Source organism: Neovison vison, chromosome 2 (genome assembly GCF_020171115.1).
Source record: "Neovison vison isolate M4711 chromosome 2, ASM_NN_V1, whole genome shotgun sequence".
In the NCBI taxonomy this organism is placed as follows: Eukaryota; Metazoa; Chordata; class Mammalia; order Carnivora; family Mustelidae; genus Neogale; species Neogale vison.
The window spans coordinates 71843869-71859816 of record NC_058092.1 but is presented as its reverse complement, the minus strand read 5'-3'; the positions used below and the strand labels follow the sequence as shown (position 1 = coordinate 71859816).

At 45.0% G+C, this 15948-nt stretch overlaps 1 protein-coding gene across 4 annotated transcripts in view; it reads left to right on the top strand.

Moving 5' to 3' along the window:
- MCOLN2 (mucolipin TRP cation channel 2) overlaps positions 1–15441 on the top strand; it is a 54835-nt gene extending 39394 nt beyond the window's left edge. For all 4 annotated transcript variants that reach the window (XM_044238597.1, XM_044238598.1, XM_044238600.1 and 1 more), the window contains exons 9-14: positions 99–248; positions 1689–1790; positions 1897–2019; positions 10309–10515; positions 12137–12258; positions 14595–15441. In XM_044238597.1, the coding sequence (XP_044094532.1) occupies positions 99–248; positions 1689–1790; positions 1897–2019; positions 10309–10515; positions 12137–12258; positions 14595–14631 (741 nt within the window). In that variant the 3' untranslated portion in view covers positions 14632–15441. The remainder of the gene's footprint in view (positions 1–98; positions 249–1688; positions 1791–1896; positions 2020–10308; positions 10516–12136; positions 12259–14594) is intronic.
- Positions 15442–15948: the final 507 nt, after the last annotated feature.

Sequence of the window (15948 nt, the reverse complement as noted above, 5' to 3'; positions counted from 1 at the left end):
ACATCACTTTACAGGCAAGAGCACTGTTTTGCGCCTGTCTTCTCCTTCCAGAAGGCAGTGTGGTTTATAAGAGATGCTTTTTAAAATGTTTGCCACAGAGATTTCTAGATTTCTTCCTGGAGAAGTATAAGCGACGCGTGTGTGACGCCGACCAGTGGGAGTTCATCAATGGATGGTATATCCTGGTGATTATCAGCGACCTAATGACAGTAATTGGATCCATATTAAAAATGGAAATTAAAGCAAAGGTGAGGGGCGACGCATTTTAATCTTCAATTCTTTCCATCCTCCTGGGTGACCCCAGCCGCTTTGAGATATAAAATCCTTATGGAGACTCCCTGAGTCTCGTATTTTCTCTTCTCACATCCATATAGCTGAAGCTTCCTCTGACTTCATTCCTCATCAAGGGAACATGTGAAAGCCATTGTTCTGTGGAAGGTAACATTCCCACGAGTCTCCCCCAGAGACTCAGCAGCACCTTCAGAATAGGAACTGAAGTTTGAGAAGCTTGGCGGTTTGGGTGGGCTTCATTTTTTTTTTTTTTTCAAGTTGCAGAAGAAGCAGCTGGCCCACAAACCAAACATGTCAGGAGCCAGCAGTGACCCTCCAGGACAGATGGGTGCTCTGGGAGGGGAGTGAGGGTAGGAGTGTTGAGTGACCACCAAGCACCTGATGTTGTCTTGTGGTTGTTAGTTGATTTGATCTCATGACTCCATCTTGCCTCCTCCTCCATCCGGCTCTTTCCCCCTGTATGCTGCCAGCCGGCAGGTCTCACCTCCTTTACCTCATGACCACCTACCATGCCTCCCTCCTCTCCACGCTGACGACTCTGGCTCCCTTCAGGTTATCTTCCTTTCTGGCCTGGATGCTACAACAGTCCCGCACTGGCTTTCCTGCCTTCCACCTTCTATGCCTCAGACCCATCCACACCACTGTCAGACTCATTTTTCTCAAACTATGGAAACCCACTGCCTCACAGGGCCCCCACTGAGATGCAGTGGCCTCCCTTCAGCGTGGCCTCTGGGGTCCTCATTCTCTTGCTCGGCTTCCCTCCTTGTCCTAGCTCTCCTGAACCCATCAGTCTTCCTCACCAGGACATCCTGCCCACCCTTGGCCTTGGGTCTCTGTTCAGCCTTTGTCCGTTGACCTACAGTCCCTTCCCCTCCCCCAGCCTGTCCTCCAGGCCCAGCTCCATTCTGGAGTCACACCACGGAAAGCGACTGTGACAAGCCAGGCGTTGTGGCTCTCATTGCCCTTACTATATTAAGTTAGAGCTGTGCTTTTGTGTGTTTGTCTCCTCAGGGAGACCTAGAAGTCCTCAAGAGCAGGCACTGGGTTAGCAAATCGTGTTGGAGCTTTCCTTCAAAAATAGCCGAGTGGTACTGTGTGGTATTTACCAAGCACTATCACCTTATATTCTTTAATGCCTGGGTCAGTAGTCAAGGAAATTTCTCTTTCAGGATCTTGTTTGAACAGAAACTCAATTCAACCAATTCAAATACAGAGAGACAAAGAGAGACACATTTGGAACTGGGCTATTTTCTCCTTCAGTGTGCAGCGCTTGGTGTCACCTGAGAGAAGCAGTCGGTCATTCTGTTCCAAGACCATTCTTTTCAATTTAAAGTGAGATTAACAAGTTGAGTGGAGTGGAATGTCTTGCTCACGTTTATTTTTTCTTCATGCCTTAGAACCTCACAAATTACGATCTGTGCAGCATTTTGCTCGGGACGTCTACGCTTTTTGTCTGGGTTGGCGTCATCAGATACCTGGGGTACTTCCAAGCATATAACGTAAGCAGGTGGCCTTGGGTAGGGCACGGGGACTGAGACTCATTTCTTCACTGGGTCCTGGTAAGCCACTGTTGAATTCCCCTCGTTCTGTTGATTTTTCTTTCAGGTGCTCATTTTAACGATGCAAGCCTCACTGCCCAAAGTTCTTCGCTTCTGCGCTTGCGCTGGTATGATCTACCTGGGTTACACATTCTGTGGCTGGATTGTCTTAGGACCGTATCACGACAAGGTGTGTAGCCCCAATTCTTCCTGCTGCACGTTAGGCACTCAGAGCCCTTCCAGGAGGGCTCCCCATGCTGCCCTGCTTCCCACTTGGCGCCAGCAGGTACCCTCGAAGTCAGTAAGACATATGTTCGCATTGGTTTTCTTTGCCTTTTCAGGACACTGCAGTGACTTTGGGATATCAGAACAAGAACTGTAGAGCTGTAACGAGAGGATACATTTCCTAGTTGTCAGGGACCGGCTTCAGGGGGCGCATAGTAACCCAACCGATCACCAGCTGAGAACTGTTTGGACACGAGATCGCTGTATTGAAAATGAAAATTAAATAAGAAAAATTATTATGGTAGTCTTCTCACCTAAAGTATTAGGGTTCTCATCCACATTAATTGAGAGAATGAAGGTAGACAAAGACTGCCCAAAAGGACCATCTTAGTTCTAGGATTACAATGATAACACACGTCTTTGCAGGTGGTTTTGATTACAGTGTCATCTTTGTGCCTTATGAAAGATTAGTGTCTGAATTCTAGATTATCCTTGGGCTTTGCATCTCAGGGACATCAAAGTTACATTCAGATGTTCTAGTTTTGGTTTTTTTTTTTTGGTAAAGATTTTATTTATTTATTTGACAGAGATCACAAGTAGGCAGGAAGACAGGCAGAGAGAGAGGAGGAAGCAGGCTCTCTGTGGAGCAGAGAGCCCAATGCAGGACTCGATCCCAGGACCCTGGGATCATGACCTGAGCCAAAGGCAGAGGCTTTAACCCACTGAGCCACCCAGGTGACCCCAGATGTTCTAGTTTTAAAATGATAAATTTGATTGATAGATGCTTGGGGAAATGAAGTTCATTCGGCTTTGCTTTCAAACAAAAAAAAAGTAAAAGGAATTACTACATCTTATCGTTTTCTTCCATGGGCCTCAGGCAGCTGGAGCAACAGAAACAACACAGTGACCAATAATAACTGGTAACCACGGTTACCAGATGCCTGTATGTTGGGTACTATGCTAAGCATGGCTCTTATTTAATCTCTGCAGCCCAGGGACTGGGCTTGCCTTAGGTTCTCTGTAAGGAGAAAAGAGGTAAACACACAAAGGGTGGTGTTGAAGCGTATAGAACAGCTCACCTTTAATTCTGGAGCTAGATGGTTGCACTAAACAAAACATAGTATCAAATCTCGTTTGCAAACTACTCAGAAAGTGAGTAGTCCACAAGGTTCCAGCTTTCTGTGTTCTCATACTAAAATAAATCCTGTACCTTGACACACAGGCAGGTTTTTCTCCTCTGTAAGTGTTACATTTAACATGTCCAAAGAGAATGACTGTTTTACTATTTGAGCAACTGTATAATTAACAGTGACAAGCCCTGGGTTAATAGTAAATCTTGATAATCTTGTTGCTCTTCCATTTCCATGCCACTACTTTAAAGGTGACTCATGAGTAAAAATTATGCTTTGATATAATCTCTCTGATCTGGAGAACTTACTGTCTTAGTGCCTAGGAAAATTTACATTTTTCTTCCTTGCCGACCTCCTGTTCTGAATGCTTGTCCACATTTTTGTCACTAGAGGGCAGTGTTGCACTGTGTGGAATGAACACTGAGCATGAGACTTGCATCTCCAATTCACTGGCTCCAAGGCCTCAGGTTGAGTGCTTCTGTCTCCTTTGCCCTCCATCTCCCTTACCCTACCATTATTCTGGAAGGTGATTAGATAATGTTGCCCACATTTTGCCAAGAAAGCTACCTTTCTCGAACATTATATGCGAATAGATATAGTGCCCAAGTTCTCTACCTTTTGCTATGTCAACCCTCCCAGCAGCCCTGTGGGGAGATATTATATTTCTTTTACTGAAAATAGGGTTCTTAATATGTTAGTTTACCCGAGGTTATACAGCTACTAAACGGCAGAGATAGGATTTACACCCAGGTTTGTCTGACCCCGATACACGTGCTTTGATCAATACCCTGCAGGGGTTTTCTTGGTATTGTCTAAAACAGATCCTTACAAAAGAGCATTTCATTTCATCTGTGAGCAGAGAGCTGTGTAATCAGTCCTATTTCCCTCAGTGTGTCGACCTTGAAGAAAACGATGTTATTCGCTTTGCGGGTCTGAGTGTGTTTTCGTACGTTGGCTCTGTCCTTTTCAGAATCCAGGCGAGACTGGGGTGCTCTGGACAGCACTGCAGTAAAAATACGAGAGCTCCAGAGGAGAGCCACAGATTCTAGGAGCCACGTTAAGAAAGGAAACCAATGAAGTGACTGAAGTTATGTATTTATTTAATTCAATATATCCAAAATATTAGTGTGTTACTTTATCAGGCACTCAATATAAAATATCGAGAGACTCTCCAGCCCCCCCCCCCCACTCCTGTTTCTCGGTGCTTGGGAATCTGGTGTGTATCTTCTCCGGAGAGCAGCTCTCAGCCTGGACTAGCTGCTATCGATCAGGTGCTCGGTCATCACATGTAGCTAGTGGCTGCTGTTGTGTACAGGGCTCCTCCTGAGTTGTAGCTCCCACTCACTGCCAGCCCTCTGTTTCTCCCCCAGATGAGCAGAGAGACAAGGGCTGTGTGGCAGGTCCATCAATGGCATCTATCTTTCATCTCTAGCCAGACCGATATACTGGGGCAGTGCACAGTTGAATTAATGCAGCAGATGCCTTAGTGGAAGCAGAAGACCTTCAGTCTGGTTCTGGACTTCTGTGCTTTTCTTCTCTACTTTGCTTCTTCTTCTTCTTGGACTCTGAAGTTTAAAATGTTGACGGCCCCCTGCACCCCTCCCCCTGCAAATTAATCCAAACTTTCTGAATTTTTAGATTTTGTCAGCATCTATTGAATCAGAAGAACTTTCGAATGACCAGAGGTCTTGAAAAGCAGGGCACCCTTGCAAGCATTTCCTAGGATTTCTAAAATATAGCAACCTTGGGTATGGAAGCAATCTCTTCCTTGAAACCAAACACCCTAAGAGGAGGTATCGGGAAAACTAGGTTCACACGGCAGTTTGATTGGCAGCAGGCCTCCCATATTTCAGCTTCCTGCTTTCCCGTCAGACATTGGATTTTGGTGGTTCAGCTGAAAGGGAGTAAAGGGACCAGTGTCCTGCCAACACTGATCTCAGCACTAATGGACTTTGGCACGGCACCCTTTCAAAATGTCTGGGCACGGAGGACTAGAGACTGTTGGTGTTTAATAATTCAAGATGAGGGTTGGAAGAACATTATTCTAATGTGGCTTTTCCATTTCCAGAGGACTTTTTCATTGTGAAGAATAAATCAGTCTTACCTTGTCCTCGTTTTACAAATGACAAGACCAAGCTATTGAAAAATTGTTGGGACTTTGCTGATGGCCTGGGTAGAAGTTGGGCAGAATCTACATGACATTCTCATGCTTTTAAGACTTCTCTTTGTAAACCAAGCTCCTCTCTTATTCAAAACAACAGTTAGCTAGTTAAAATATTTCAACCTAATGTTGCATGAGGTTCTCAGGACCAGCTCTTAAAGCAAATTTTTATGTCATTCTCCGTAATAAGGTTAAGTTTTCATTCAAATGAAAGTTCCTTGTGGCTCAGTCACAAAGTGTGGTACAAATGCTCAAGTTTGGGATGCCTGGGTGGCGCAGTTGGTTAAACGACTGCCTCCGGCTCAGGGCGTGATCCTGGAGTCCCGGGATCGAGTCCCACATCAGGCTCCCAGCTCCATGGGGAGTCTGCTTCTCCCTCTGACCTTCTCCTCGCTCATGCTCTCTCTCACTGTCTCCCTCTCTCAAACAAATAAAATAAAATCTTTAAAAAAAAAAAAAACAAATGCTCAAGTTTTCACTCTGGTCCCATGGAACCTAGGGGAACTCTTTATGGAAATAACCATTTAATATTTACTAAGTGTACACCAAGTCTTGTCGGGTTCTTCTAGATTGAGTTCCCTGAATGACTGTGGCTCCTTGCTTTTTGCATTCCCCATGTCCAGCATGGCGTGTAGAATGTGGTAGAGGCTCAGCAAGTTTTTTAATGAACAAAGAACAGAGAGATAATAGCACCTGCTTTTTAGGGGCTTACAACTTCATAAGAACCAATGCAATTCCCTCTAAATTGTATTTCTAGACTGAAAGCCCAAGGGGCTCTTCTTCTCCTTACCTTGGGTGTTACTAAAGTTCACTCCTGCTGTGGATTTTGGCCACCCAAACTGACTGTGTGGTTCACAACCACTTCTTGTACAAAATGACAAGCTGTGTATCACTTAACTTTATTAGGTCTCTTTTAAATTTCTGGTGGGTTAAATAAGTCTCATGTGCCTAGAGGAGAGGGAGTTACACTGGTTGTGAATAACATTAACATTGTAGCGGGTGTCACATCTAGGCTGATACATGTAACTGCTCGGGAGACTGAGGAATGAATTTGATACGTACTCACCAACTGCCTATTTGCCCTTTTGGAACCTGAAGTACATATTGTTACGGGTTCTTGAAACTAAAGAAAGGACTTGACCAGAGTCCAAAGGAATTATTAATGGTGCCGGCAGAGTTGTAATTCACATTTCGTAGAAACCAGCTTTGATTTCATTGTCTCAAGGCTGGTAGGGATGGAAAATATTTACTCTGAGAACTGCCCGTCTTACTGTTAAATAATCTGCATATTGTTAAGCGGTCACTCCCGTGGAGGTTACCTCCAGATCTCTGGGGAGACCAACTTCAGAGCTTCTTAGAGATGTTGCTGATGTCCTGAAGGTATCGGCACAATCTCTGTGTGGGCTACATTTGTGTACTCTCCCTTGGTTACAGGCTTTACCCTGTGGGTTCAGTCATGGAGCAGGGAGGTTAGGACGTGGTGTGCATTATCCAGTTGGGGTATGGAGAAGCATATAAACCGATTAGAAGACAAACAAGTTTGGTTTCCTCGGTGGTTCTTACTGATCCAGGGAAGGGACTAGAGCCACCAGGGCGGTCTGGCTTGAAGTGGACTTGGAAGTAGCCCTTTAGTGTTGGTGTAATGGGATACACAGACGGGGCAGGGTGGAGGGGAGAGGAGGTGGGGAAGGAGGGCATCCCAGCAGGTGAAGAGAACACATCCACGAGGAAAAGAGAAAGAAGTGGGCCTGGTGTGTGGGCACCGACAGGGCCAGGACGCTATTGACAGTGAGGAGAGGGGAAGAGGGCACGTGAAGAGGAGATGTATCCCAGCCTTCTTGGTTGGGATTTTCACTTTGCATCCTAGCTTTGTATATTCTTAAGCAAGAGAAATGACCCGAAGGCTATGTTCAGTGAAGTTTAGATTTTCCTGAAGTTTGGACTACAGAATGAAGAGGTTGGGGTAGACTTGCTTGAAGGTTTCTGTAACAATCCGGGTGTAAGTGCTCGTGTCGGAGCGGATCAGACATCCTAGGAGCAGACAGACCTTAGAAGATTGAAGACAAGGGAAGACTGATCAATTCGATTACTCAATTATTTTGGAGTAAATGTTTCTTTGATAGGAGACAGAAGTCACTGACAGAAATAGGGAATTAGAGGGAAAGACCAGTTTCCCAGTCAGGGGTTGGAGTTTTGCCTTGCGGCATGTGAAATAAACACCACCACCTCTGAGTGGACGTGCCCTGGAGACATTCCTCAGGGACAGGGCTATCCCCAGAGCCATGTGGACTCTGTGGACATGTGCGTCTCGTGCTCAGAACAGAATCTGGTTCAAAACTCTACACGAACGTGTTCTATCTGTGTTTGAAAACTTCACTGTCTTTGGCCTCTAAGGTCATTATTGTTCCTTAGGAGCTTTTACATTCCGTCAATGTTTAACCCTCTGGCCCTGGAGATGTCCCGTTATTAAGCACCTGCTGTTTGTTGGTAGTTGCTGAAGCAATAGTTTGTCAACCACTTTGAGCCAGGATGGCTGCCTGTGGGGTTCCGGTGGGGTTCCCTACTGCGTAGCTCAGCTCCCGAACTTCCCACTAACCTCCTCTTAGCAGCATTTCTCCCTGGCACCTGGGACTTGCCGCACGGAAAATGGCGTTCCCTAGGAGTGTCTGTCCTTTCCCAGACTTATGTTCATCTACCTTCCTCTTCCTCCCAGTCTCTCCCAGATTCCTTGCAACCCGGGGCTCCTGCATGCCCCTGTCTCTGGCCTCCCTGCTCCTAGGCTTTGCGCATTCTAGATCTTCCAAGTGCCATGGTTCCCTTTAAGGAACACAGATCAGATCATGTCATTGCGACATGAAGCATTTTCCTGGTTTCAGGTTATGGCCTGTATTTGCTTGAAGTGTGGAAAAGACCACAGGGGCCCTTCAGCATGGCATAGACAGGCCTCTCCGGCTGCTGTCCAGGCTGAGCTCTTTACTTCTCCCTCGTTTACTGAGTAAATCCTGACCTTTCTCCTCTCACGGGTGAATGACCCAGCCGTGGGGCCCTGGTTCTGAGGGTCGCTTTCCTTCCACAGCGCCCCCTAGCTTTACACAGGGTACTACATGTCTAAGTTAGGGTCTGTCCGCTGTTAGCAGGGGAGCCCCTGGAAGGCACAAACCATGATCCCTCATCTTTTGACACTTTCCCACCCTTGGAAATCTTTAGTTTTTAATGTGCTAAAATTACTCAGACCGACAGTTGGAAAGGCGAATGTGAAACCCTCCATGTAGCAAAACTTTCTTGAGCCTGTGCTATGTCCCAGACACTTCCCTCTCTGCTGGTTGCAGAACACAGCAGCCGCTGTTCTTCCAGAAAGCAGTTTGGCAGATGAGACCCAATAACAGGAAAAAACACTGTGCTGAGAAACGTTTATTACATTGTTCTTTATTATATTGTGAACATTATCGGGATGTCTAGCCAGAGGGAAATAGTTAAGCTTGACATCTAAGAAATGATCTGTTATATTAAAAAAAGGCTTTCTAAGTGTGAGTAACATAAGAAAATGTTCAGTAGGGAAAAAAAATCAGGATCCCAAACTGTTAGATGATATGACCAACAATATACACAAAGTGCAAAGGAAAAAAAACTGAAGAAAATATCAAGAGATTATCTTTATAAGCACAGAGGAGAGTTTAAAAAAAGATTTATTTATTTATTAGAAACAGTATAAGCAGGGGGAGAAGCAGAGGGATAGGGAGAGAAGCTGACTCCCTGCTGAGCAAGAAGAAGCCTGACAAGGGGCTTGATGTCAGGACCCTGAGATCAAGACCTAAGCCAAAATCATGTCAGGCGCTTAACCAAATGAGCCGCCTAGGAGCCCCGAGGAGAGTTTTGAATAATGTTTTCTTGGTATCATGGTATATTCTAGATTTTTTAAAATTTAATTTTAAAGGTTTTATTTACTTATTCAAGAGAGAGAGAGAGCACAAGTAGGGGGAGGAGCAGAGGGAGAAGCAGGCTCCCCATTGAGCAGGGAGTTCGATGCTGCACTCTATCCCAGGACCCCAAGATCATGACCTGAGACAAAAGCAGATGCTTAACCAAGGGAGCCCTTCAGGTGCTCCTAAAATTCATTTTAGAGCATCTAGAAAAGGGGTGCCTGGGTGGCTCAGTCCTTAAGCATCTGCCTTTGGCTCAGGTCAGGATTCCGGTGTCCAGGGATTGAGCCCCGCACTGAGCTCCCTGCTCAGTGGGGAGTCTGCTTCTCCCTCTGCTCCTCCCCCTACTTGTACTCTCTCTCAGATAAATAAATAAAATCTTAAAAAAAATAAAATGAGGGTGCCTGGCTTGCTCAGTGGGTTAAGCCTCTGCCTTTGGCTCAGGTCATGATATCAGGGTCCTGGGATCGAGCCCCGCATCAGGCACTCTGCTCAGCATTTTATTAAAAAATAAAAATGAGGGCGCCTGGGTGGCTCAGTGGGTTAGGCCGCTGCCTTCGGCTCAGGTCATGATCTCGGGGTCCTGGGATCGAGTCCCGCATCGGGCTCTCTGCTCAGCGGGGAGCCTGCTTCCTCCTCCTTCTCTCTCTACCTGCCTCTCTGCCTACTTGTAATCTCTCTCTGTCAAATAAATAAAATCTTTAAAAAAAATAAAAATAAAAAAAATAAAAATGAGTACTAATAATAGAGACAACAAGAAAATAAGTTAACTAGATACTTTCCTGCTTTTTTTTTTTTTTTAAGATTTATTTATTTATTTGACAGACAGAGTTCACAAGTAGGCAGAGAGGCAGGCAGAGAGAGGAGGAAGCAGGCTCCCCACTGAGCAGAGAGCCCAATGTGGGACTTGATCCCAGGACCCTGACATCATGACCTGAGCCGAAGGCAGAGGCTTAACCCACTGAGCCACCCAGGTGCCCCAATACTTTCCTACTTTTTTGGACCATACCTCTTAAAAACTCATTTGGGTTTACCCCCTACAGTTTGAAGATCTGAACACAGTTGCTGAGTGTCTGTTTTCTCTGGTCAACGGCGATGACATGTTTGCGACCTTTGCTCAAATCCAGCAGAAGAGCATCTTGGTGTGGCTGTTCAGCCGTCTGTACTTGTACTCCTTCATCAGTCTTTTCATATACATGATCCTCAGCCTGTTCATCGCACTGATTACAGATTCCTACGACACCATTAAGGTCAGTCACATTTCCTGCCAAAAAACGACATCAAATTCTGTATGGGTTGGAACATAGGAAAATGCTACGCTTTTCTTCTTCTTCTTTTTTTTAATTTAAAATAGTACTCTTTTACTTGGATTTTGAGATTTTTCTAGAAAAGAAACTTTGTAGGTGCTGGTGGTAAGTTTCAGATATGCATTTCAGGCATTGTCCCTGTCACCCAGACCGAGGCGGATTGGTTTGGAGGTGTGCTGAAAAAGAGAAAGGATGTGGGTCCCAATGGGCTGAGTGTGGTCAGTCAGGGAGCTGGGCTGTCAGTCTCCACAGTGGCAGCTGTACCTGCCTGTCTTGGAACTTAAGCTTAGAATAATAAGCTTCAGCAATAAGGGATGATGGCCACCTTGACAGCCTGTCCAGCTGCAGGCACGCCTGGACGCTGCATGAGATGGCCATCAGCATGGTGCAAGTTTCCTTGAGATGATAAAAGCTTAGGCTTTCATGGTGCCTCACCTCTTGCCTCCCTCAGCCGCCTGTGGTCTGCGTGCTTTTAGACCGATCTGCATTGTTGCTCTGTAGCTCACAGGAAGCTCTGTGACCCCTCGTGGGATGGCCCTTCCACAGCAGAGTGTCATGCTTGGAAAATCCCATTTGGGACTCACATCTGAACACCTAGAAGTGTTTTGTCAATGCCTTGGGGTTTTTGTCCTCTTCTTAAACTCAAACTAATTCAGAAGAAGACCATCCATTGAGGGGCACCTGGGTGGCTCTGCTGGTAAGCATCTGCCTTCGGCTCAGGTCGTGATCTCAGGGTCCTGGGATCAAGCCCATATTGGGCTCCTTTCTCAGGAAGGGAGCCTGCTTCTCCCTCTCCCTCTGCCTGCTGTTCCCCTTGCTTGTGTTCTCACTCTCTCTGACAAATATGTAAAATCTTAAAAAAAAGAAAAAAAGAGAGAAGAAAAAGACAACAATGATGACAATGACCACCGTCCACAGGAAATGCTCCCGAGTGCTCTGTTGATGGGGAGACAAGTGCTCACATGGGGATGGGTGGTTGGCTCCAGTAGCAGGGCTGGGCATGGAGATGGGAACTGCACACTCTTGCCCTGGGGGTTCCTGTCTTTGACGAGGCCGTGGCCCTGGGACTGGGTCAAGCCTCGGTGCCCTCAGGAAGCATGGGACAAGCGGGGTCTCAGGCAGGGTCTTTTTGTCTACTGGGAAGAACTTGCTGCCTTCTGCTCCACTGAGTGACCAACTTCTATAAAAGTAGAGGAAACAGGTCTTACTCCTCTCTAGACTCTACACTGGCAGTAAGAGAAAGGGGAGATCTTATCTGGTTTTATAATTAGCATTAAAATTTTAGACTTTTGACTATTTTCTTCATCCCCCTTACTAACCTGCCCCTCCCCTGCCCAGTCATGGCTTTCTTTCTGGGACTTTTGGATTGTTTCTGTTCCCATGGTGGCCCTGGCTTGGCTTTTAGGACTGACAGATTGATGCATCACTGTTAATATCAGTTCTTGGATCTGAGCTAGCAATGTGGGAGAGTTTTATTTTAGCCAAGGTGGGTTTGATGTGTTGACAAAGGGAGCAGTTTCTCATGCTCTATAAATAAGGTAACAACACTGTGTACTTTTTACAGAAATACCAACAGAATGGGTTTCCTGAAACGGATCTTCAGGAATTCCTGAAGGAATGTAGTAGTAAGGAGAAGTACCAGAAAGAGTCCTCAGCCTTCTTGTCGTGCGTCTGCTGCTTGAGGAGGTTAGTATGGTGTTTAGTCAGGTCTCCATGCTCCTATGAGGAGCTTCTCCATGGCCTTAACAAAGAGTTCTTCCAAGGTTTACTCTGCACTCAGAAATCAGCTCATTGTGGAAAATGATTTGTCTTTCGTTTTCTTTCCTCCCACTGAAACTGGCTTCAGAAATGAATTGTTTCTTTTAAAACGGGGTAGAAAGCCACATGACATGGTTGAAATCTCTTGGGGCTATTATGAAACTCTAATGGGAAGTCATGAGTTATGTCCCTAAAGTCAAGAAGGTGAACTCTGAGGTGGCCCCGTAAGAGGTCCAAACTCTTATTTTTAGAGGTGCATCTCTGGGAATGTCAAAGGCCTTTTCCTTTGCTGCAATATTGGGTACAACTAACCTTTCTTGAGCAGAGTGGGAAACCTGCTTGAGAGGAGGCCTTGGCTGGGAGCACACATCAGTAGCTCTACCTTGACCAACTTTGCTCCTGTCAGCAGGACACTCAAGCAAATGTTCTACACCTCGACGGCAAAGCCTCCACGTGGTGTTTTGGGGGCTAGAATGGAGGTCAGGTGAGGATAGGTTGTTTGATTGTACCCTTGTTTGTTTTCATGTGAAGTCAGAGGTGGGGTTGTTAACTAAAAATACCCCAACCGGGGTTTTCTGAGAATTCTCTAAACCAAATTCCTGAAGGCAGACGGAAGAACATAATTGCTACTTAAAACCACAAGATGTATTTTCTCTTAATCAATTCATACCGCATCTTGGGATTTTGAAATGATATGATTGAGCATTTCCAAAGAATGTCTGATAAATATGAAATGAGGTCTTCTGAAGAAAGTGAAGTTTTTAAGAATCACATTTCTTCCTCTCAGAGCATTAAGTTATTGCCATAGGAGCTGAGATAAAGGGAAATTAACTTTCCTAATAGACAGCTGCTGCCCAGGAGGCACCTTGTATAAGAAAAGTCTTGCGAAGTTGCTCCTTCTCATGTGTATTTAACTGTAAAGAAAAAATATTCATCAGAGAAAGTAATTGTGAATTCTGGAAAGTAAGCAGTCAGTCTTTGGTGTTTGGTTTTTGGACCTTGGTGTTCATCACAAAAAGCCACAGGTGATTTTTTAAATGTTTTCTTGTGCAGCCAGATGGAATGAGTAAAAGGTTTAAGGGGTAGAGGAGAAAAGTTCTTGATCAGATTGGGTCTGAGGGCTGAGAAGAAGTAGCAGTATCAGCAGACTGTCCTCTGTATGCTGTGCTAGGGGCTGTTGAGAAGATGCTGGTTCAGGGGAGGGTCTGCTGGTCATGATGAATGAAAGAATTAAATAGAATGAAGGCATCCACCAAGGAAGTCAACTGAAGAACTAAAATGTTGAAAGTTTTGAGCAAAGGGATCTCAAAAATGATAACAGTAATGTCTGTTACTAAAGACGGTCATGGGTGAAGTCATCTAGAGCAGTTTGACCTGACTCATCAGATCAAGGCCTGGATCCTGGGCAGATTTGGATGGGCTCTAATGAGAGTAAATGAAGGTCATGGGACTGAGGCAGGGAATGGATTGTGCTGAGAATAAGTGATGGCTTTGACTCCATCAAAAACTCAGCACCCCTGCGTATGTTTAAAGGCTACAAATCTAAGAATGGTTTAATTGAGGGAAGCCATCAATGGAGAGTAAATATTGGAGAAGCACCTCACTGAGGGAACCTGGGGATTGAGGGCATCACAAATGTTGGTTTCTGGACCCCCAGCTGGTGCCTATGACGGACAGCCCCAGCTATCACAGCTCTGCCTCCTGCAGAGCACAGATGGGTGTCACACTCTTTTAATCAAGCGGTCCGGCGACCACCAGACTGATTCACCTTCAAATTATTGCCAGAGCCTCTAGCCTGATCCTCAGAAGACCTGGGCTTCTGTTTTGGACCCTACTGGTTACTGAATGTGTCCCCTGAGCTCTCCTTAACCTCCTGATCTTCCAAGTGCCACCAGACTGTGACATACGACCTCTGAAACGTCTTCCAGTTCTAATGTGATGTAATTCTTTGGAAAGATCTACTGGGATGGACAGATGCAGAACTGATCTTTCCCCTTCTCCACGGCAGTAAAGGGGGAAAATCTGTTGCAGCCATCAAGGGAGGCTTTGTCAATATAAGGAGATGCAGGGTCCCAGGACAGGGACAGCTCCTCAGATATGCCAAAGGCATCCACTCAAACCAAAAATAATGTGCATTGTCCTTCTTAGCCTTCCTTCCTCTTCCATCTGACACTCAGCAGCTCTAGAACGTGAAGTAGTCTTCTTCCCTCTCGAAGATTTTGAAATCATTGTTTTCTCTTTCTTCATCTCCCTTTCTGATACAGGAAAGGAAGTGAGGACCACTTGATACCTGTCACCTAAAGTCCTTCTGCTAAAGATAACCAAGTTTCAGGCCTAACTTTACCAAGTGACAATGCAGAGGGACCCTGAACAGCTTGGACCAGCACTCCCCAAAATACTGAATTATTTATTGGTGGAGCAGGAAAGAGGACTGTGAGCTGGTTGAACACAACTGAAGTTCCAAAGTTCCTTTTATGAACTTGGATGATGAAGCATAGACCGCAGTCAACTACTGGGCATGAGTGCAATAGAGCCGTGATAATGACATTCCGCTTTGGACTTTACTTTATGATGTCACAGTGGTGGGATGGAAAAAAGTATCAATTTCAGAGTGCGCAAAAACAATGGCACTTGAAAATGTGCATTGAAAGATGCGTGTTTATCATCCAGTAAGTGTTTGTTTTAAAAGTGATCATTGGATTTGAAGACATTTGTTAATACATGGTGTGCACAGCAATGAGGTTGGTTGCGATACTAAATTAAAAATTCCAAGCTGGAGAACTAGTAAGCCTTTTAAAGAGCACACTTAGATCAACAAAAAGACCACTTGTAGTGGACATGTCTGGGCCTATTTGTGTGTGTGTGTGTGTGTGTGTGAGCATGACAGGAAGCAACTGTTGGCATGGTCAGTGGGATAAACTGGAAACAGTCATTTGGAGACCTTGTCACTTGTGCTGAGTGTTGACTGTACATGTGACATGTGGACGTGAACTGTAGCAGTGCTCACTCATTCTAATAGTTGAACTCTACTACGGTGGTGATTTGACCTTGTCAAGCAAATAAAGATGGTATTTTTTTCCCCCAAATAAATTTATTTTTATCACAACAAAAGGAGCCGCTGCTATTTTTTTTAATGTAGTATTTCTTAATATCCACTGAGTGCAAAATTCAGATCATATCTCTTTTAACTATCTGGTCTCCAAATAGGATTTCTCACTTTCTTAAAGGCAGTGAAGGAAGGGTTAATGTATAGAAGTTATTCAATAAATATTAATGATAATGACTTAAGAGTAAGATCACTTCATGCATGGATTTATCTCATACTGTCACTATCTTTTAGGGGTCAACTATTTTAAATTTCTTAGAGAAGAACAGAATTTGAATTAAGCAGGACACTCATCCCAAGGCTCTTCCTCTTTTTTCCCTGCTCCTCCCTGCCAAGCCCCTTTCAGATTTCCTTTCCCATACCCTGCCCTTTGCCCCCCACCTTCCCTTTCACCAAATCTAGGCCAAGAAAATAATTCACTTAATACCATTAAAATTAATAAGTAACTCTACACACAAGATATTTTGCAAAAGTGATCATTTTAGTTAACTTTATTTTTTTAAAAAATAATT